The sequence below is a fragment of the Amblyomma maculatum genome, chromosome 7 (genome assembly GCF_055883805.1).
Source record: "Amblyomma maculatum isolate TAMU_Amacu chromosome 7, ASM5588380v1, whole genome shotgun sequence".
NCBI lineage: Eukaryota > Metazoa > Arthropoda > Arachnida > Ixodida > Ixodidae > Amblyomma > Amblyomma maculatum.
In genome coordinates, this window is record NC_139350.1 from 36,018,918 (window position 1) to 36,042,142 (window position 23,225).

At 44.7% G+C, this 23,225-nt stretch overlaps 1 protein-coding gene across 1 annotated transcript; it reads left to right on the plus strand.

The window, feature by feature from the left end:
- Positions 1-733: 733 nt before the first annotated feature.
- Positions 734-21,339, plus strand: LOC146182980 (uncharacterized). The gene is made up of 3 exons (XM_084609004.1): positions 734-1,046; positions 17,737-18,723; positions 20,151-21,339. Exons 1-2 carry the CDS (start codon positions 920-922, stop codon positions 18,273-18,275), a joined length of 666 nt encoding a protein of 221 aa, XP_084465130.1. The 5' UTR covers positions 734-919; the 3' UTR covers positions 18,276-18,723; positions 20,151-21,339.
- Positions 21,340-23,225: the final 1,886 nt, after the last annotated feature.

Below are 23,225 nucleotides of genomic sequence, written 5' to 3' on the forward strand. Positions count from 1 at the left end.
TATCGCCTGCACAGCATTTACAAAATCAGGCCATCCGCGTTATCCCCCGCAGCTGTTTTTCTACTAAGCCTCGTTCCTTATTATATGAACATCGTATATCTTATCAGCGCACCAGCTCAGTATCAGCTCGGAGTCATGTTCTTTAATCTATTAAATGACACCCTGCATTTTCAGTTTGGTAATCTTATACTGTTTTCGAACTACAACCCTACAAGATTCGCGCAATAATAATTTTTTACTCAAACGATCGTAATAATTATGAAAAAATTACTTCATCTTTTGCAGTCATTTCATTTCGGAACCCGTGATCTTTACCACTGAAAACATCAATCTGCTTACTCATATATAAGAATAAGTTGAAGATGTATTTGTTGAATTACTGAATTTTTTACGCATTTTATAGGTCTGATACCTGTGCTATATTGTTTTTGTGTAAAAATACTTATTTGGCATATTTTGCATCTTGTAACAATTCGTTAACTATGGTGTTACTATTTCTGTTGCAGTAATTGTCTATCGAGGGTGTCGGTATACAGCCTTCTGACTATGGAACCCTCGTCTAATTTTTATGTGTTCTGTAAATATGTTTGAACTAAAAAAAAGGATAACTGTCAGTCTTCAAAAAAAAAAAAAAATGCTGGGAACTGTGCGCCTTCAAAGCCCAAAGTTAGATAGGTTTTTCGCGCACGCTCAGTCTGAATTCCGGGCGTCGCCAAATATAAGCGCTGATTTCACGTGCAAATATGTCACGCGCATTCTTCCCGGGACTGCGATAACCATAACGCGATTCTTTTCGCTATTTGCACTTGACCCGGGCTATATAAGCACACCACGCGTTGCAGAGCTTTAGTAAAGCTCCTCAGCTAAGGCAGGTTAGCAGGTTTCTTTGATCGCCTCCTGAGTACTGGGCAGGGGTGTCATGGCAGGAGGGAAGCTGCGAATCGACTCCGTCCTCGCTGCTGCTCTCTTTCCACTCCAGCAGCAAAGCCGTTTGTCTCCCAACCCGCAACGAGAGGGTGTCGTCGATGTCTGTCAACTTCGTTCAGGTAAGAACGCATTGCAAGACTTATTCACGTCTCATTACTTCGTTTTCCTAAAAAAAAAAAAAAAAAAAAAAAAAAACAAATCCGTTAGTCTAGTATTGCGTAAATGATGGGATTTAGGAAATGCGACCGCTTAGAACAGCAAAATATATTCATGGGCAGTTTTGACCGAGGTATGGTGGCGAAGGCCCTTCGAAAAGATCGCCGGTCGAAAAAAAAAACTGAGTGTGTAAAGATGGTATAGCATGACACATGGGCGCGAAGGTTGAACAATGTGGTTGACGCGATTATCTCTGCATGGCGGGGCTGCCTGTAAATATGGTTCCTGCCGCATAGTGGAGAATAAAAGAACATGTTTGAACACGACATTACTAGCTCTGTGCGACGGAAAACTGAAAGATGAGAAAAGCATTACTGCGTCTGACCTCTTTTTGGGAAAGATATTCTATCACTCTCATCTCTATCGCAAGCCGGCATTAACGGCTTCCCCACCGCAGTTGACTATCATATCGTGAGTAATGCGACGACCACTGGTTAGACAGCCCTTTCGCCCAGCAGTTGCGGGATGCAGGAGTTAAAAGACGCATGGGAAAATGTTCTCGCGTAGTGGTCGTGGCAAGAAGCAAGTTATTCTCTGATCGTATATAGCGCAATAAAAGTCGCGGAATCACTGGCGCTTGTTCACCAGAAAGGCCACAAGAACTACAGTAAGCTGCTTTTACTTCTCGATATGCTCCTTCGTTTGAATTATTGAGCAAAAAAAATTAAACAGTACCTCCTTACAGTATAGATCGACATATCTGACCGAACTACTTTCTTCTCGGGCTAGCAGAGCGTACGGCTGCAGAAAAGCGAAGTGAGATGGCATGTAAAATGAATTGAATTAATCAAATTCCCTGTGGTTTTAAGTTATAATATTTTGATGATCAATCTGGTCATATGCTAATGATGCTATGCTGTCTGTTTCATGCCGTGGTTTCAATGCTGTATTCTCCCGTGGTGGCTACAATGCCGTAGCCGACAAATAAACCGACCTAGTATAGGACTGGAATCAAGTTTTTATTGGACTGACTTGCGCCCGCAAAAGAACTAACACGCCGGCGCCATAGCAGCAACTAGGGCTCGGCAGTTGTCGGACTATACGAATGCCCGGTGCACATGTCAGGGCTCAATTTAAAGTCGTGACTGAATCATCTAGATAAGACCCGAACTGTGACTAGCGCAACCCTGAGCACTAGAAACAAACGCGCGTGCCTCGGTCCTTTCGCGATACATATCGGCGCATCTTGCACAACAAATAAAAATGATAACGCCCTGTCTCGCCACAGCGAGCATGAACAAAGAGCAAAATCTTTCCATGCGCTAAGTGATAAGGCCGCATGCTCGCGCCTGTTTAAAATCAACAAAATAGGGATTAATATAGTTCGCGGATATATGGTTATGCCCCAGAACGGCGGCGTACTTTTGGGAGAAAAAATATTAAATCCAGGCACCCCTCCCCAAGTGCTGAACCTTTGTCGGCCCGGCACCTGATGATACACTCCTTGGGTTGAGACCGGTAGGAGCCCTGTGTCGATGTGTTAATTTTACTCGTTATCGTGCATGGCTGTGGCGATATAGTTTCGGAATGTAGATTAGAAACGTCCGCTTTTTTGTAAGCGGCCATATATATAGTCCTCAAATGTTTACATCACGCTTGAATGCTAGGACGGCGCAACCTCCGTGGCGACCACATCAAACGTTTTATCGTACAGGGAAAGGTGGCCTGCTGTCAAAGCGTTTGCCGAACAAAAGAAGTGAACCTGACTTAGCACCGCCAGATACAAAATGGTTGCTCGCTGCACTGCTATGAACGAAGTGTCATGTTTAGAACGATTTTGAGGGTTTGTAGCGCCCACGGATAGCGCTTGCCTACTTTAACGTATTTGGCTGATCTCCTTTTATCCCCTTTCATCATATAAATGAGTTTGGTTTGGTTTGTGGGGTTTAACGTCCGAAAGCAACTCAGGCTATGAGAGACTCCGTACTGGATGGAGGTCTCCGGAAATTTCGACCACCTGGGGTTCTTTAACGTGCACTGACATCGCACAGCACACGGACGCCATGCTTTTCGCCTCCATCGAAAAGCTATATTCGCGTGATCTTCGCGTCAAGTGGTCGTCACAGAGCGTTTGCCGATTGTCAGTCGAGCGCGCAAGCCAGAAAAGGGTCAAAGGCGGCGTATGCTCGGTGTCAGGTATTCCTCTACGGTGTATTCCTCTACGTGTCACCAACAGTAAAATCGGCCATTGCAGTACTTTCCATCTCTCGCGTGTAGTGCGAAAATAGCATAGCGAAGCTAGTCGTGTACTTTTAAGAGGCACTGAAGTTTTCAAAGCGCGTCCGTTTTTAAAGGGAACTTGGTGATCGAGCGCGTCTGCGGCATCTCAGGTCCACTTACGAACACCGCGGGACTTCGTGATATAAGAAAGATGGGCCGAAACGAAGCGCTGTTATCACCCGCTATTCTTAGAGGGGAAAGCCCCTCTAGCCACGTTTCGCCAAGGTCATCTGGTACGATAATATGACCTTCAGCTGGAGGAGCACAGGGGGTGTTGTGACGTCATACATGCATGTGACGTTACAGACAGTACCGCTGCGTCGCGCGCCAGACCTTCGCCAGCTGTGGTCATGAGACGAACCACGTGACTCGCCGCTCCCTTAAAGGGAGAGGGAGCCTGTCGCTGGGTGCGTGCCTCTCCATGCAGAGCCTTGCAGGGCCTTCTTTGGTGGGCCTGATAGCGTTTACTTTGTCGCGTAGGCGGCAGGCAGCGCTTCATATCAACCGGTAGATGTTGCTCGCCGAGGTGCTTCGCTGAAATAAAACACTGTGGTTTAACTCTTCTAAACCAAGTAATACCCTGTCATACAGACATTTCGAAGGCCTTCGAACGCTGCCACACGGGCGTTTTCAATGTCCATTGGGTCGATAGTTTATCAAGTCAACAGAGCAGCTCAGAACTCTATCGATATCTCGAAAGCCTTCGAACGTCGCGCAAGGTTGCTAGTGCGTTGACCCAAGGAACGCAACGCAATCTCTTGCGCACAGCGCGATTACAATACAAAAGCATGAACAAGTGTTATTATTTCATCTTTAATTTACGCGGTAAAATATTAGTATGCATAATATTTTTTTTTTAAATAGCAGCGCTTATTTTAAAAGCGCAATATATTTTTCCTCCGTACCCTGCACCGCTGAGAAAAGCAAACACGATGAAAAGCACAACCACCGCATTAAAAACAGCAACAAAGTTGTCCTCTAAAACAACTAAAAACCTGATGTTACTGAAAAAAAAAAGATAAGTTATATTTTATTTTTCATTTATACAAAGATATTAGCTCTTTAAGATAACCGAAAGCAATGATAGTGGCTCCACAAACGTTTTGCGCCAAACACCAGAACTTTTCCAGCAGCCTTCGAGTTTTGCCGTGTAGCAGCGGCACAACTCGTTCGAGTTCATTCGCGATTGAAAATCTCGAAGGCTATCGTCTCAATCGCCTTTGAAAATGAGCGTGTGAAAGGGGTATACGACAGTGGAAGCTCCGTTACACTTGGCTGTGCTTGGTTAGCTTTAGTAATGTGTAGCCGAATGTATTTTGCGTTGCGCACTGCCGCGCGCAAAAAAAAAACAGCGCTAGGAACTATAAAAAATTAGTTGTGGTTTAACTCTGGTTAACCCTAGTTGAATTGCGATAGCAACGGCGGAAGCTTCTTTTGTCTGCTACATTATTACCCTATCACGCCCTACAGTGTAAGGTCCTACATTATTGGGGACACTTAAGCTCGTCCTTTAAGAGTATGACGCGAGAGTGTAAGCTACCAGCCCACATATAAATGAGAAGGGTTCAATGCTGCTGAACCGAATGTGGAGCAAAAACATTTGCTGCGGGTGACCGAGCGTTTTTCGCCTTCTTATTCGTCGTTTTATACCCCAGTCACACGGTCATTTTCAAAGGCGATTGAGCCGATAGCCTTCGAGATTTTCAATAGCGTTCGAACTCGAAGCAGTTGTGCCGCTGCTACACGGCAAAACTCGAAGGCTATTGAAATAATTCTGGTGTTTGGCGCCACAATTTAGTGGCGCCGCTGTCGTTGCTTTCGGTTTTGCTTAAAGAACTAAACACGCTCTATAAATGCAAAATAAAAAATAACTGTTGCCTTTTTTTTAATAACTACAGGTGTTTAGTTGTTATTCAAGGACGACTTCGTTTTTTTTTTTTGTTCTTCAACGCGTTGACGCTCATACGGCTGTGCTTTTCATTGTGTTTGCTTTCCTCGGCGGCGCATGTTGCAGTCGTAGAGCACATAAATAATACGCCTTAAATAAGAGCGTTGCTGTTTTAAAATTATTACGGATATTATTATTTTACCGCGTAACTAAAAAAATAACGCTTGTTCACGTTTTTTATCATAAACGCACTGTGCACTGTTTTGGTCGTAACAACAGTGAAGCCTGTTACGTTAATTGCACTCGTGGAAAGCGAATTCGAAGTAATGGCATTAGAGTGCCAAGCAAATAGCCAGAATGAAATTGATGCGCTCACGACGTTGCTCATCGGCCATCGAAGTTATGCCCATGTTAACCGAACATGTTTTGTAACGTTATTTACTCTGTGTCCAGAGGCCACTGGGTTTATTAATTACGCTGGTGCTGGAAATGTCCATAAAACGTGCTGCCGGAAGTTGGTCCCCTAGTGACATCATCGCCAAGTGACGTCAACCCTCAATGACCCTATAAGAGTTGTACGTCATGCTATAAAGAAGTGCTGTATCAAGAATTAGTCCGGTGTCACTTATCATGTGATATGAAACTGTTGCTGTGTGAGTCATGCCGAGCGGTAGTATCGGAGGTCAAAGAGTGGTTGTTTCTATATGTTGTATGTTATATGGTTCTATATGTATATATATGTTGTTTCTGACCGAAGCAGCATTGAAGCATGTACTTAATATTAAACAAAGCGCATTTAAGAAGGGCTTACGGCATCGATTATTGGTTGTAAGTGGTAAGTGTACCTTATTTCTTACGTGCTGAGCTGCAGAACATCAAAGTTATAATTAAATTTGTTAAGCATATATTATTCCAATGACTTTTTTTCTGTATTTTACCCATGAACAGCTTGCTGATCTAGCAACTGTCGTAATCGTTGACTACATCAATTGACATAAACCAGCTTCCCTGCGAGCCACGTCATGGGTCCTACGTTTTACAGCCCAGCATGCGAGCATAGTGACCGTTGAGAAATGGAAAATACTACACATTTCGCCTTCGCGCCACAAGAAGCATTGTCGCGTCTTATACGCACGTATTCGAAATCCGATATTTATATTACTGGCGTGCTTCGAGGGAAACGTTGTTCTCCAGGTGTTCATTTGGCTGAGCCCCGCGTTACGCACTACACCGCAGTACACAAGTTCGTCGCGAAAAGCCTAGGAGGGGGCTAAGTTATCGGCAGACAGAGATTACAGCAACGTCGACTGGATGATTAAAATGTGAAGTAAGGCGAACATAATACAAAAAGTATGGTCACTAAACGTTAGCAAGACTCTAAAGGGGGCTAGTCGGTTGCACACATTACCAAGGGGTGCGTTATCTAAGTTACAGATGTGACAACGCATGATTATTCCGATTTTCTGCGCAGATAACAACACTGTTCTTGTTCAGAAAACGCTACCGAATGGGCGCTAGCATAGCTATCATGCGTGATAGCAGACTTTTAAAAGGCTTCCCCTCGCTCCCTTGTGACACGGTTCTTTCATTCTGTATGAATACAGAATCGCATAGCAAGTCTATACACCAACACGCTTTTAACCCCAGCGGCGCATCCTCCTGCATGGCGATGTGCTCAGCCTTACGTCTTTTTTTGTCATGTGTCATTTCTATTGCTAAAGCATCCGTACGGATGCAAGAGACAAGCAGCGATCTTTTGATCTCGTCTCTTACTCTTGATCAGCCCGCCCGATAGTGGTGCCACAGTTGTGGGCGATTCCTCTGTCCACGATGGACACAGACAGGCCGAAACGGGAGGTCCAAAAATTGCAGCATTGCATTTGCTTCACTTAAAGGACTATAGACACCAAATTTTGGGGGCATATTTCTTTTTGTTAATGAGTCATTCCTGTATAACGATACGCACGCAGGTTTAACCTAGGGCCGCTAATCTATAACTGAGTTTTCTTTTCTCACCAGTTTCGGTTTCGACAGCAGAGAGGTGGCTGGGACGTCACAATCATGTTTTGATGCTCAGCATGAAAAAAAAAGTGATATAATCGCTCATTCTTCACTTTTAGTGATTCTTGTTCTTGAGGCAGGCTGGCTTTATCATTGTAGCGAAGTCTAATGACACAGCAATGATTATATCTCTGAATTTTCATCCCTCGCGTGACCTAGACTTGTCTGTGACGTCAGACATTGCTCGGCTGTTAAAATCGAAACCGAAAAATGTGAGCGAAGAAAATCGATTATAAATTATTCCGCAGTCGTAGGCGAATGTGACGTGGTGATCCGTGTACAGCAACCTCCTAGGCATCGCTACAAATGATAAAACACGAACCCAAAAATTAGCCCTCTTAAGAGCCTAAAGGACACTGGAAAAGCTATTTGCCCGAATTATAAAGCGCGCACTCCATCATCATCATCATCATCACCCTTATTATACCCACTGCAAGGCGAAGGCCTCTCCCACATTTCTCCACTTAACCCGGTTCTGTGCTAGCTGCATCCACTTGACTCCTACGAACTTCTTAATCTCATCCGCCCACCTATCTTATCTTATCCTTATCCTTATCTGCGGTTACTACCTGTCCTAAGTAGACATATTCGCCTACTACTTCCAGTATTTCGCGACCTAATGTAAACTGCTGTTCCTTCCCGAGGCTGTTGAGCATTACCTTAGTCTTCTGCATATTGATTTTCAAGCCTACCTTTATACTTGTTCTGTCTAGGTCATCAATCATTATTTGCAGTTCATCCCCCGAGTTGCTTAGCAACGCAATGTCATCAGCAAATCGCAGATTACTGAGGTATTCTCCATCTACCCTTATCCCTAACTGCTCCCATTCCAAGTCTCTGAATACTTCTTCTAAACAAGCTGTGAATAGTACTGGGGAGATTGTGTCTCCTTGCCTAACACCTTTCTTTATGGGAATTTTGTTACTTTCTTTATGCAGAACTACGGTTGCTGTGCAGCCACTATATATATCTTCCAGCACTTTCACGTACGGCTCGTCTACCCCCTGATTTCGCAATGCCTGCATCACCGCCGAGGTTTCAACTGAGTCAAATGCTTTTACGTAATCAATGAATGCTATGTATAAGGGCTGGTTATATTCCGAGCATTTTTCTATCACCTGATTGATGGTATGGATCTGATCGATAGTACAATACAATTTCCGAAACCCTTCTTGATCCTTTGCTTGATTGCAGTCTAAGGTTCTCCTGATTCTATTAGCGATTACCTTAGTAAATACCTTATACGTAACAGACAGTAAGCTGATTGGTCTGTAATTTTTAAGGTCCCTAGAGTCTCCTTTCTTGTGAATGAGGATAATGTTTGCATTCTTCCATGGTTCCGGTACCGTCGTTGACACCAGGCACTGCGTATACAGGGTGGCCAGTTTTTCTATCACGATATCCCCCCCGTCCTTTAGCAAATCTGTCGTTATCTGATCCCCTACAGCTGATTTCTCCCTTTTCATATTTTGTAATGCTTTCTTGACCTCGTCCTTCGTCTCTGGTGGAACGTCTGACTGTTTTTCCCTGCCGCCAATTTCGTTACGGTCCTGACTACTTTGGCTGCTGTAGAGATCTGTATAGAACTCCTCGGCTACTTTGACTATCTTGTCATATTCGTGATGACGTTGCCGGCCTTGTCCCCTAACGCATACATCTGGTTTTTGCCTATGCTCAATTTCTTCTTTACCGCTTTAAGGCTTCCTCCGTTCTTTACAGCATGCTCAATTTTCTCCATGGTATACTTCCTTATATCAGCCACCTTGCGCTTATTGATTAGCTTTGATATCTCTGCCAATTCGATCTGGTCTGTTGGATTGGAAGCTTTCATACTCTTGCGTTTCTTAATCAAATCGTTCGTCTCCTTAGACAGCTTACCGGTATCCTCTCTAACTATCCTACCGTCTACTTCTACCGCACACTCAGTAAAGATACCTCTGAAATTATTGTTCCTTGCCTCTAGGGTAATCTCGCCATCCTCAGTTAGAGCTGAATACCTATTCTGTAGCGAGATCCTGAACTCTTCTGCCCTCCCCCTCACCGCTAATTCGTTGACGGCTTTCTTTCTTACTAATCTGCTGCGTTCCTTCTTCAGATCTAGGCTCATTCGGGACCTCACCATCCTGTGGTCACTGCATCCCACTTTCCCGATTACCTCTACATCTTGCACAATGGCGGGGGTTGAACACATTATGAAGTCTATTTCATTTTTAGTCTCTCCGTTAGGACTTTCCCATGTCCATTTCCGGTTCTTCCGTTTGCTGAAGAAGGTATTCCTAAAACCAATGCCATAGTCACCTACTGCCTTGTCTCCTGCCTGTTTTTTCCTTGCCTTGGCATTGAAGTCGCCCATTAGTACAGTATACTGCGTTTTGACTTTTCGCATATCCGATTCTACATCTTCATAGAAGCTTTCAACTGTCTGCTCATCATAACTACATGTAGGTGCATAGGCCTGTACAACCTTCAGTTTATACCGCTTATTAAGCCTAATTACGATGCCTGCAACCCTCTCATTAATACTATAGAATTTATCTATATTATCCGCTATATACTTATTGACAAGGAAACCTACTCCTAGTTGTCGCCTCTCTGGTAAACCTCGATAACGCAGTACATGCCCTTCCTTCAGTACAGTATATGCCTCATTCAGCCTCCTAACCTCACTAAGCCCTATGACATCCCATTTCATGCCCTCTAGTTCCTCTAACAGCACTGCTAAACTAGCTTCACTAGCTAGGGTTCTAGCATTAAACGTTGCCAGGGTCAGTTTCCAATAGCGGCCTGTCCAGCGGAGCCAGGCTTTTTTAGCACCCCCGGCTGCGTCCCAGGTCTGACCGCCGCCGTGGTCAGTTGTTCCGAAGCCGCTGGGGATTGAGGGCCGGGGTTTCATGGAGCTTATCATAGGAACAATAAAGCGCCCTCTAGCAATAAATATTGCATCAATCCTCCCTGAAACGCAAAAAAACAATTAAGCCAGCTTCATTAGCACCGAAATATGGGTTGGATGGATGGGATGTATGTAATATTGGAGTGTCCCCTTTGAAACGGGGTGGTAGCAGTAGCTATCATGCTCATTTTTCTCCCTATATCTTAGTTATTGATTTAGATTGGTTAACTAAACCATTATTTTATTTCCAAAATTTTTTGTTTCTACATTACTAACATTATGTCACTTCTCTGCTTCTAAGCCACCAATCTTCCAGTCGTTTTTTGCTAGTTTCCACCGCCGGTTTATTCACCCGGCCACTGTTATTTCTAAACCCCAGAACTTCAGGAACAGTGATTGCGCCTGCATCAACTTCCGGATAGATACTATTACATTCGAGTATAATATGGTCAATTGTTTCACTGGAGTTACCTCATACAGCACATGCGTCATCTCCATTGTTAAATTTCTTTTTATAGCTGCGTGTTCTAAGGCACCCTGATCTAGCTTCAAAACGTAGGGCACTGCCTTTTGAGTTATGAAACAAATCTTCCTTCCTTATCTGCATTTTCCACTTTCGGTGTAATTCCACATTCTGTTTCTTTTCCATCGAATTTATCCAATTTGTACCTTCTGTGTTTTTCACCTGTTGCTTAATGCTCTTTATTTCTGTCCTTGTGACTAGCATACTTACTAGTTAGTTTCCTAGTTCTTTTCCTCCATTGTGAGTCAACGCTTTTTAAGTAAAGGTATTTAAATACTTTAGCTGCCCATCTGTTACTGTCCAATTTCCTCAGGCGTTCCTCATGTAATATTTTACTCTGAGCTTCCCGTACTTCGAAAGATGCCCAGCCCATATCTCCCTGTACCGCCTCATTTGTAGTTTTGGCGTGGGCACAAAGTGCTAATCCTCCAACGGATCTGTGATTTATTTCTAATGTCGACTGTACCTCTGATTTTAGGCACAAAACCGCATTTCCGAAAGTAAGTCCGGGCACCATAATTCCTTTCCAAATACCCCTCAAAACCTCATACCTATTGTATCCCCACAATGCCGTATGCTTCATTATCCCGGCATTCCTTCGCCCTTTGGCCTTAACTGATTGCTCATGCTTTCCAATGTATGCCAATCCTTCGTTTACCCATACCCCCAGATATTTATATTCTGTTACTCTAGGTATTTCATGGCCTTGTATTTTGAGACCCTGATCAGTTGAGCCGTTGAAAATCATCTGACCCGACATAACTGCGCTGAAACTGAAGCCTAGAGCGTCCCCTTTGTCTCCGCAATACTTAACTAGAGTTTGCAATTTTTCCGGACTCTCAGCTAGCAGCACAATATCGTCTGCATACATCGAACCGGGGAGGCGCTACTCTACAGCCTTTCCACCTAATCTATGACAGGTTAAAACCTAGGTTACTCTCTTGTACCTCCGTTCCAGATTTATCATATAAAGCATGAACAGCACCGGTGATAGAGGGCAGCGTTGCCTTAATCCTTGTATACTTTGACATCTTCTGTACTTCTTATCTCTTCCCACGTAATTTCTACTTTGTTATCCCGAGATATTTCCTTTAGGAACTCTATCTCAGAACCGATACCTTCTTTTAATGTTCCACAGGAGTTCCCTGTTCACGTTGTCGTACGCCCCGTTTATGTCCAGGAAGGCCAAATACAAAGGTCTATTTTCCATTGTAGATATTTCGATGCATTGGGTAAGCACGAACAGGCTATCATCTAAGCGCCTACCATTTCTAAAGCCTTTCTGAAGTTCTCCGAATATCTTGCTTCTTTCTACCCATGCTTGCACCTTTGATTTCACCGCCTGCATGGCTAACCTGTACATAACAGATGTTATGGTAATCGGCCTGTGGGATTTTATGTGCATCTTGTCTCCTTTCCATTCATACATCAATATCATTTTACTCTGCCGCCCGCTATCCGGAATTTGCTTATTCGTTATGACGGTCTCCAGAGGTTTTAGCAACGTTTCCTTACTCTTTGGACCGAGTTCATTATTCAGCTTGATCGGAATTCCATCTATTCCTGTAGATATGGTTTTAGGAATACTTTTTTCTGCCTTTTTCCAGTTTAGATCGATCAGTTCTAAGCTGCTTTGTATTCTGCTACCTTGTGTTGATTCCTGATTTGCGGAGATTACCCTATCGTCACTCTTAAACGACTCGGCCAGAACTGATTCAATGTAGTTCACTGCGTTGTCTCCCTTTAAACAATTTCCCTCGTTATCTTGAATCAGATCCTGCTTTCTTTGATTCTTCTTCTATAGCCAGCTTATATGGTTCCAGAATTTTCTTGCTCTGCCTCTAGAGGCATCGTGTATGTCAGCCATCCAGCGATCGGTGGACTGCCTTATTTTACTTTGGACGAGGGCCTGCTCCTGAAGTTTCTTCTGTCGATATGATTCCCATTTTTGGTCGATTTCCTCCTGAGATACCTGCGCTTTCTTTGCCATTTGGTGTTCCCTTGAAGCAGCCCGTCGTTGTTCAATAGCTTCCCTGATTTCTTTATTCCAGCAGCTCCGTGGCTTCCTCTTTCCATTCCAGCGGTTTGCTACTTTAACCTCCTGAATTTTCCTCCTTATGAGTAGTTCTACCTGTTCATAATCCCAGTCTTCCATGGGGCTTTTCTCTATTGCTTCCTCTATGTCTGCTGCTGTCTGCGCTATTTGATCATCGTTTAATTTTCCGTTCACGTTTCGTATAAGTTCCATTTCTCTTTTAATCAAGGGCCCCATCTGCAGACTAATACATCCATGATCATTTCCCAGACTACACTCCCCTTCTTCGTCTATTTCCATTTTTCTGACCTTGCTATAAGTTTCCTGCGACATTAGACAATAGTCAATGGTCGTCTGCCTGTTGCGGAATTCCCACGTGATTTGGCCTTCACATTTTGTTTCTCTATTTACTATAACTGGATCGTGTCGCTCACAGAAATCTAGCATTAGCTTCCCGTTACAATCCGTGTATCCATCCAGATCGTCGATGTGGCAGTTCATGTCCCCCAATAGAATAATATTGGCCCCGTTTCCAAACTGGCTTATATTGTCACTGGGACATTCAACAAAATCCTTGTTTTCTTGCCTGCATTGATGTCCTGTTCCTAAATAAACTACCCCTAGCCATGTCCTTATGCCGGCAATTGTTCTTGAACCCAGATATGTTCTTTACAAGATGAAAAGGACGTCAAGATTTAATACATGTGGAAGCATTCACAGGCAATATTTGCACTCGAGCGATGCCTCATGGCTACACGGATGGCAAAAGCACAATTGCAGATTAACAGGGTAACTGTGACAAAATTCCACGTTATTTGCTCAGCAGCACACAGCTCCAGCGTTCCAGACAGTGTGCTCACCTATGCACTGACAGAAAATAAAGAGAAAAAGACTTGCCAGCCCTTGTAGTTCCTGTAGTCCACTGCATTCAGTTGTGGTGGGGAACTGGAAAATGGCAGCTCTCCAGTGCCCCCACAGCTTGCGGGAATTCTGTCGTTGAATAAAACTCGCGAATGTTCTCATCCATTTCATTCGATGCTATCATTCGGATCCATTCCGATTCTATAACATCTACCACAGTCTCTGCAAACCCCCTATAAATAGTGTTCACAGTCGACCACGCAAGAAAACACGATACTTGCAAAAGTCACAAGGAGCAAATAATTATGTCTGCCACATGTACCAAATTTTTAAATTTTGTATTTGCGGCAGACATAATTATTTGCTTTTTGTGACTTTTAAAGGCTTACACGAATCCCTCGAACACATTCGCTAAACAATCAAGAACCGACCGATATACAAAATATTTGAACACTTGGCCAGTTTTCTTCATGCAAATTATAACAAAATTATCACGGTTATTTTAAATCAGACATTCACGAAAAGAGTGCAAGGCGAAAGTAAAATCAAGAACTTACCTATATAAGTAAAAGTTTGGTGATACGAATCTGGTTGATACGAATTTCGGGATGATAGGAAATCGCGAAATTCCCCGACTGGAATGCATCATGTACAATGTGTAAAACATCGGATGTTCCGGTCGCTCTCCAGCACCACTACGAAATCGAACGCGCGAACTGCGATCGCTAGCCGCGCTGTATGTACGCATCACGAGCAGTTTGCGGTGATGCGTGGTCCGCATATCGTAGACTTCGCGACTGCTGTAGTCGCACACTGTACGCTTCGCGAGCAGTCTTCGGCAAAGCTCGGCCGGCGCGTCGCCATCTTTTGTCGTGCTAAGCCTATATAGTAACGCTAGTCGTGCTGTACGCACCACGAGAAGTCCGCGGAGGCACGTGGCGCGCACGACGCCAACGTCGCGATTGCATGTCGCGCTGTGTGCGCCGCGTGTGGCGGGCTGTGACCGCGCGACCGTAATAACCATTCTCGGACGTAAACAGCTCTGCGCAACTGCCTTTCACATGATTCTGCAAACTTATTCTCTTTCGTTTTGATATCAATGTTCGGGTGACAGGAATTCTTTCGCGACCCCGTGAGATTCGTATAATCGAGCTTTTACTGTTACATTATGTTTGAGTACTTAAAGACCATTTTTATTCATGGAAGTTGTAACAAAAAAAAAACGGTTATATTGAAAGCAGATATTCACGGAGTGCAAAGAAAAATAGAAACTGAAATAAAAATTGGGATTACCTGCATGACTTCCAGGACTGCGAACCTGCTGATCACTTGATCAAAATCGGTGCTTTTTGCCAGCTCTTTCAATAGATCATACTGGCAGATCACCCATTGTAGATCTCAGAAAGTTTTTTTATTAGTTTCAGCTTAGAAAAACTTCTCTAACAAGATGCCACAGACACACATACCGTGAGAAAAAGCTACAGCCCTAATGACAGTTTGGGAATTTAGTGCACAAAATCCCACTCCGTAGTGAATGTCAAGAAGTCCAATGCTGCCCAACTGTTGGTCACTTCGAGGGCAATACCGGCTGCTTTGAGATGTCTCCTCATCCTAGGAATTTCGATAAGGAGTGCGATGTCAGACAGTCCGTCATAGAATTCGGTAAGTTTCGGAATAGAATCTTTGAGCTCTTCCTCAGATGAATAAAGGTTTGCTTCAACAGGTCCAAACAGTTGCCACATCTCTAATCGCTTTTGGATCTCGTGCAGAGCTCGGCATAGAATTTATGAATGCACACCAGCATCGTTGTCTTATTTCCTTCCTGCAAGTCTCGAATTTCTGGCTTGTTCACCTGCCATCCTCTTCCTTAACCGGACACACCTCTCAACTGCAATTCCAAGTTCACTGCATTTTATGAGCGCCTGCTCAACAGCATTTTCCGCTAGGCGACCATGTTCCTTTTCGAGAAAAAGCTTTAGGGCCTTCAACTTTGCTACTATTTTGTCAAGGGATAGTCCTTTTGTCTGCAAATACAGTTGCGCAGCATTGACTTCATCAAAAGCTGAACACCACAGGTGCAAATAACTGATGTGCCCTCCGTCTCATTTTTTTGTCCTTGTCAGCGCGTAGTGATCAGACTTGCCATCCCGTGAGCAACAGGCATTCCGTGCCTTTCGGCGTTTTGAAAGCGCGAGGCGGATGTGTGACTGGACCGAGGAGCGAGACAGGTACAGGAGATCAATGAACAAGACAAAATACAAAAGACTGCTGGAAAGATGCTAGCTGCCAGCGGTCCTAGCTTGGCAAAGGAGAGTTAGGTGACGAGTGAGAAGAAGAGAATGAGAAGAGGCGATGTGGCGGCGCAGCTGCCGATGGGTGTCGTCTAACAGGCTCCAGCGCAGCGGTTCCCGATGGGTCACGTTAATACTGGTCTTTCGAGAGTACACGCACGTACATAGGCCTGTCCGACGTTAAAATGGCGTGGAATCTTTTTCAAGCGCTCCTCACAACAAAATAATTCGTTCTACGAGAAGATCACACTTGTCATTCACTGTCTCCACCAGTGCGCACCTTTTCGTATCTTTATACAAAAGTTTTTCACCCTCCACCCCTTCCTCCATCTAATTGCTGCACCCCCTCTGAGCATTGCACCTGGTGCTGACCGCCCCTCCCACACCCCCCTCGCGACGCCACTACTGCTTGGGATGACAGGAAATGATTGTCACATGACGTGTTTAAACCTACTGCCCTTCATAGCGCTGCACAGACGAATGCAGTCTTTAATAAGTTCAATGCAGAAACGAGCATCCTTCCGGAAATCTACTCAGCTATTATCTCGACGTGCGGCTTCAGGTATTCGAGGTTCGCTGGCGCTGTCTTGAAATCTTCATGCTTAGCATATTCTCGGAGCGTATCCAGTAGTGACTAATCGTGCGACCTTGGAGGTCAGGGTCCCCCCCTCCCCCACCCCCCCCCCCCCCTTCTCGCCCAATCTTTTGGTTGGGAACGGTGCCTGCCAGGAATGACATAAAGTCTCTACGAGGTTCCGTCATGCTGAATTCATTGTTTTTCTTTTTTGTTTGTTTGTTCTTTTTTTTTAAACGACCAATGGTAGCTCGTGGAAATGCAGAGACAGCACCTTTTAGAATGCTTCCGTTGGTGAAGTAGGCACTGACAATACGGCTGTTACAAATGCCACACCAAACATTTGCTGACCATCTTGCATTGTTCTTGCTATGACATAGCCAATGTAGGTTATATGGTCGCACCAATGATGGGTAGTGTACAAAATGTCATTCGAGTGCCTGCAAAATCGAACCTCGTCTGTCCAAAGCACTATGTTTAGAAATTCCGGGTGTTCATCACATATAATTCACATTTCTGAAAGTCATTCGATGACAGTAACTGGTAAAAAAGCATTGTTTTTGTGGCAGCTTAGTCTTTCAAGTGACCTCAAAATTTAAGCCGTGTTAGCTCCATGCCCATCGAAAATTTACCTGACACTAAGCCTCCGGCCTCGCAAAACGTAAGCGAGGACATCGATGCAAGAATGATCGTTTACACTCCCTAGCTTCGGGCGCTACATTCATTACGACACGTCACCATCGGACGTTCCGCTTGCGCCATACTTCTGGCGCTCCTCGTGCGCTCAGCTTCGGTCGCGTGCGGAAAAAACCGTCGGATTTCATCGAGCTGCAGAACTCTAGAAAATGAGTTTTTCTTCGGTTCAAATGCAGATGTGGCATCGTCTGGTTCAGGGCATCAAACTGCCCATTGGAACTAACAGCCCGACTACGATAATTAAAAGTGAAAATTTGTTAATTACATTCATAAAGTGGTGTTTTGCAACAAGTTATGTCCGCTGGTGTAGAGAGTGTGTTCTTGGAAATATTGTTTTTCTGTTTTCAGTCTATTTTTAAAACTACTTAGTCTTCCTGAGAAAGAGAGAGAGGGAATAAACTTTATTTAAGCACCCTGTATATCTCATATTTGAAATACTGGTGCCTTGTAAAGCGTGTAGAATGTTCCATGAACTGTCCGTGATGCAATTTGACCTGAAGTGAATTTTCATACGGTGCTAACTGGTGTACTACCCTTCTGCTTGATTTTACAAGGTACCATGCACCATGACCACTACCCGGTCCTCGGCATCAACAAAAATTCCAGCGAGGCTGACATCGGGAGAGCCTACCGGCGACTTGCCTTGAGGTACCACCCGGACAAGAACAAAACCCCCGACGCTGAGCAAAAGTTCAAACGACTACGCGATGCCTACAAAGTGCTAAGTGACAAGGAGAAGCGTGACGAGTACGACAGTAAGCTTAAACAGTACGATTCCAGAGGCGACGTACCAAAGTGGCAGATGGGCACAAGCTTCGGATTTGATTCCAAATATTTTTGGTCGCTCAGCACAACTGCCGGTGAACCATCGGCCAGAACACATGCCACACCATTTCGGTTCGGCGCCAGCTCATCATCAACCCGGACAGCGAGTGACAATCCACGCGCAGAATGCTCGAAGACATTTAACGCGCCGCACTGGTCCGGGTTCAGACCCTCATCGGAGGCACAGTTCGATAGCCGCTGGTCATCCCCTTGTTATTCGCGCGGGGCGATTCAGCTACGGAACATCCTCGGCTGGCGAGAATATTAGTGGCATAGGACGTTCAAGAGAGTCGAACTACTCCGAGTACGAACCTTCCTTAAGCGGCTGGCGGTGTCACACATCCAACGTGTTCACGGATCGCTCAGCAAATTCGAGAACACGCCCTGAGAGACCCCATATGAAGAGTCCTGACATGGAGCTAGACGTGTTCGTGACATTGCAAGAGGTTCTCAGAGGCACCGTCAAGGTCATCCGTTTTAAGAGAACGGTACTGGCAGCGGACGGCTGCACGCCAATACGCGAGGAGAAGGTGCTAAGCGTTCGCGTTGAGCCGGGCTGTTTGCCGGGCACCAAGATCACATTCCCCCGCGAAGGAGACCAGCTTCCTGATACCATTGCGGCGGACGTTGTTGTCACCATACGCGACGAGGAACATACGCATTTCACGAGGATGGGAGCAGATCTCTACTACACAGCTAGAATCTCCTACGATGAGGCAAGTGCCTAAGTCTAAAGCCCCTCAATAAACTACCTAAGTCTGGTCTCAAAGCGCTTACTATGGCGAAAGCCTTTAATAGCTCATAATGTCGTGGACAAAATGCGTCCTGCTTTTGCGGCGTCTCTGATTGGCCGAGGCGGGGTGACGTCAGAGGTATCGAACAATACCGGAGCACCACCACCGTATGGCCGAATGCGTGCCTTATGTGGCCCTGTCAATCAATGATCAATTCCTAATTAATAGTTTAATTACAAATCGATGACTTAATAAATATTTCATTAATTAACTAATTTATGATCAATTATTAGTAAAATGTTTATTTTTTACCTACTTAACGAGTGATTCATTAATTAAAACTAATGTCAGTCTGTGGCGGCTGACACAGCATAATGACATCGCAGACATGCTTTACACCCGGAAGCAAATGAATATGTTTTGCACTTTCATGGACGCGTATTTGAGCAGTGTATCAAGGAATGCGCCAGAGCAGCAACGAATGTTTTGCGTTTTGCCGTGTGTAGCTTCGTTGATGTCACCGTTCGCAAGAAATTTTGGCAGTGCAGTATCGCTTCACGAAGTAAAATTGGAATTCCACCGATTTAGGAGGCCCCCTATTCCCCGCTCCTGGCACGCAGGCCTGAGGAACGGGGGCTGGAACCTCCGCGACTAAGATTCACCCGTCCATAGTCGCGGAGGTTCCAGCCCCCATTCCTCGGGCTTGCGTGCCAGATGCAGAGAGTAGGGGGCCTCCTCAATCGGTGGAAATTAAGTTTTTTATCATCATCAGCCGCCACAGAATGTTTTCGAGTCCAGCACGGCCAACGCTCAATTTGTTGCTGTTGTTGTTGCTGTTGTGGCGGCTGTAGAAAGAAAGAAAAGAAAATGCACGGGCCTGCTACTGGCTCTGTAGCTGAGCGACCTCCGCTGCCTCTGCAGACAGAAGAGAAAATAGAGGAGAAATAAAAGGAAGAGAGAGAGAAAGATGCGCGCCGCAACAACAGCCGTCGTCCACCACCGAATTGGTGTGTCTGGTGCAATAACTGCCTACAACTGATAAAAATTCAGTGGCAGGCTAGCTCCCGCAGCAAGCGGCGGTGACCTACCTGTCCCAGCCCCATCAGGGGAGTACAGCTCATCAATGTTACTGCAGCCGTGATCACTAACCCGTCAAAAAGTCCTGCTGCGACAATGATCACGGCCAAACGTTGTTACTGCGCCCGGCGTTTGGCCGTGATCATTGTTGCAGCAGGACGTTTTGACGAGTTAGTACATGTTCTTGATTTTTATAGCGCTGAAGAAACGCCACGGGAAGAACACACAAAAGGGCCTAGAAGATGCTAACACTGCACGCAGTTATTAACTGATTACTCCGGAGCGATTGCAAACGTGACTTCTTTTTATTTCTCTCTCTCCTGTATTTACAGGCTATAAGCTATTACGAAGCGAGGGTGCCTTCCCTGACCGGTGAACACATAACAATGCCACTGACGCTGAGGAACATCAACATGTGCTACGCCGACATGGTCGTCTCGGGTGGTGGCCTGCCTCACCCTGATGACCCCCCAGAGAGAGGCGACCTCGGAATATATTTGGAGATAGAAAATTGGGTTATGATGTAGATTTACATAGAAGTGTTACCCCAATTCTTTTTCTTCTGCCTCGAGTGTGAGTTCATAGCGCGCAGGGGGCATTCCCACTAAGGTGTCAAATGGATGTTGCAGATGTTTTTTACATATAAGGATTATTGACTGCACAGGAGCTTAAACTTGCTGCACTGTGCTTACGAGGCTTTTTTTATTTTAACTACTGATATCAGAGGTTACCTGCACCGTTTTGTTTTTGTGCATCTGCATGTGTGTTTGTGTGTGTGTGAGTAGTCTGGTTTTTTGTGCAACTGCCTGTAGTGTGTATGAAAATGTATAAAGGACAGGCTATTTTTTTCATGTTCTGCGTGCTAAGTGTGGGTGCTAAGGAAACCATGCTCAAGCTTGGTTACGGGGCTGCTTTTTTTCTTTTAATTACTGATATCAAATATCACCTGCGTTGTTCCGTTTTTATGCGTCTTTGTGTGTGAGTAGTCTTATGTGCAACTGCGTGTAGTGCATATGAAGACTACTCATAAAGAACAACCTGTTTTTCATTTTATACGTGGGAAGTTATGTATAGCTTTCGGTGCTGCGGAACCCATGTTCAAGTTTGGTTCCGATGCTGTTTATTTTTTTTCTTTTAACTACTGATATCAGAGCATCTGCGCTGTTCCATGTGTTCTGAGTGTGTCAGTAGTCAGGTTTATGTGCAACTGCCTGTAGTGTGTATGAAGACGATTTATAAAGGACAACCTGTTTTATAATGTTCTACGTGTCAACTGTGTTATGTAGCTTTGGTTGCTACAAACCCATGCTCAAGTTTGGTCGCGCGACGGCAGCGCCACATATTTCGCCTTGCAGCGAATCCTGAAATGTCGGGTGGCGCCGCGTGTTGCCGCTCCCCTATACTTTCACCGAAAACACCAGCAACGGAAGTGCCGGGTTCGTCACAAAAAATTAAACACAACGAAAAGCAAGTCAATAAATCCTTACGCATACACCGCAGTACGCAAACTGAAATGCACTAATAATAAAATGGTTGTCCGAATGAAAATTGCTACAGTAGAAAGTTTAATACATCGGTTGTGTCCGTCGTGCCCTCTTTGCTATATTGAGTAAGTCAACTTACTTTATTTATTTATTTAGCAATACTGCGGAGTCGTTTGACTCCAAGCAGAGGTGAGCAAAGATAAAATACAAAAAGGCACAACAAAGTTACACGAGCTTCACGGAAGGGAAAACAGATCATTTAAAAAAACAAACAAGGCTTTACATGCGTGAAGCTCTCAAGCTATCAAACATTTTTACATTCGGGCTGTTCACTACAAACGTCGGCAGATTATTCCATTCCGTAATAGTTTTGACAAAAAAAGAATGCTTAACTGTATTAGAATATGATCGCAATTCTTCTAGCATTTTTCCGTGATTAAAACGCGTACTTGCGCGCGAAACAGGAGTAATGTAATCATGGGAGCTAATTAATCACATTGTTGTATGTTAGGTACAAACATTTCTACCTTGCTTTAGTGCGCCTTGCCTGAAGGGATTCTAAACCTAGGGAGTTGATCATGGTCTTAACCACTATCTGTGCACTTCAATCTGTTACAGATGAAACGGGCTGCGACCCTTTGCACTCTTTCTAATTTTGAAATTTCTTGGCTGTGTAAGGGTCCAATAGACAACATGCATATTCGAGACGAGGATGCACCAAAGCCTTGTACGCTGCCTTGGATATCGGCGCGGCGTAACTACATTTTCTCAATGGTATGGCCCTGCTGTTCAATAATATTGGTTTGCAATACTTTTATTTCGTCAGAAAACGTAGAATGCAGATCCGCTCACTGTGGCTGTCAATCCGCGGCTGACAGCGACCTGAGTAGCGTTTTTGCCGCGTCAAGCCAGCGTTTTTCGCCCGGTGTTGGAAAAAAAAAAGTTGGCTGCGGTTTAGCTTTGGTTATCCTTAGTTTAATTGCGAAAGCAGTGGCGGAAGCTTCTTTTGCCTGCTACATTATTCCCCTATCACGCCCTGTCAGTGTAAGGTGCTACATTATTGAGGACAATTAAGCTCATCATTTAAGCTTCTGACGCGAGAGCGTAAGCTACCAGCCCATATATTAAGTGACGCTTCAACCAAACCGTATGGACGTGCCTGCGTGCCGTAGGGGTAACTAGAATTCAAACTGTTCTGGTAGGATCCGAGTTGGCAGCTCCTGCCCGTGGCATAGGGCTAACGTCATGGCCGGCTGATTTAATGTCAACCTCTCATATGAAAGGAGAGGCCTGAGTGAGCGCTCTTGTCGAGTTCACGCTCGCCGAAATACGCCGCTGACTAGCCTATCATCATCACTATTACCCTTACGCTAGAGAAGGAAAATAAAGATGCGGTATTCAGTTTTTTTTATCTAGATTTCTTTATCTAGTTTTGATCTAGAAGCCGTTTTCGAGACCTTTACAAAATGGCACACAGTCCTAATTCCAAAGAGCAATGATGAAGAAAAATTACTCTCAGTGGAAGGCTATAGACCAATCATACTGGCAAATGTGGATTAGAAGATGTTCACCAAAATTTTATCACATCGCCTACAGTTCGCAATGTCGGTTCTCATTGACCCTCACCAGAAGTGCGGCTTGAGGGGCCGTGCCATTCAAAGTAATGCACATATTGCGCGCACAATCGTCGAATCGGGCTCCTGCTCTCATGATCAGGTTGTTTTACTTCAGGTCGAGTATTTGATCGAGTTTTTGATCGAATGTCAAAGAACAAAGAAAAACGAACGGGATAACTAACGCTAGTGTTTGAACACCCAGCTGTAAGAGCTTCGGTAAGAAAATCAAATGGGGATCGCTACTATTTACAGGTTAATGCGTCTGAGAAATGAAAATAACAGCGATACAGCTTCGCTCCCTACAACT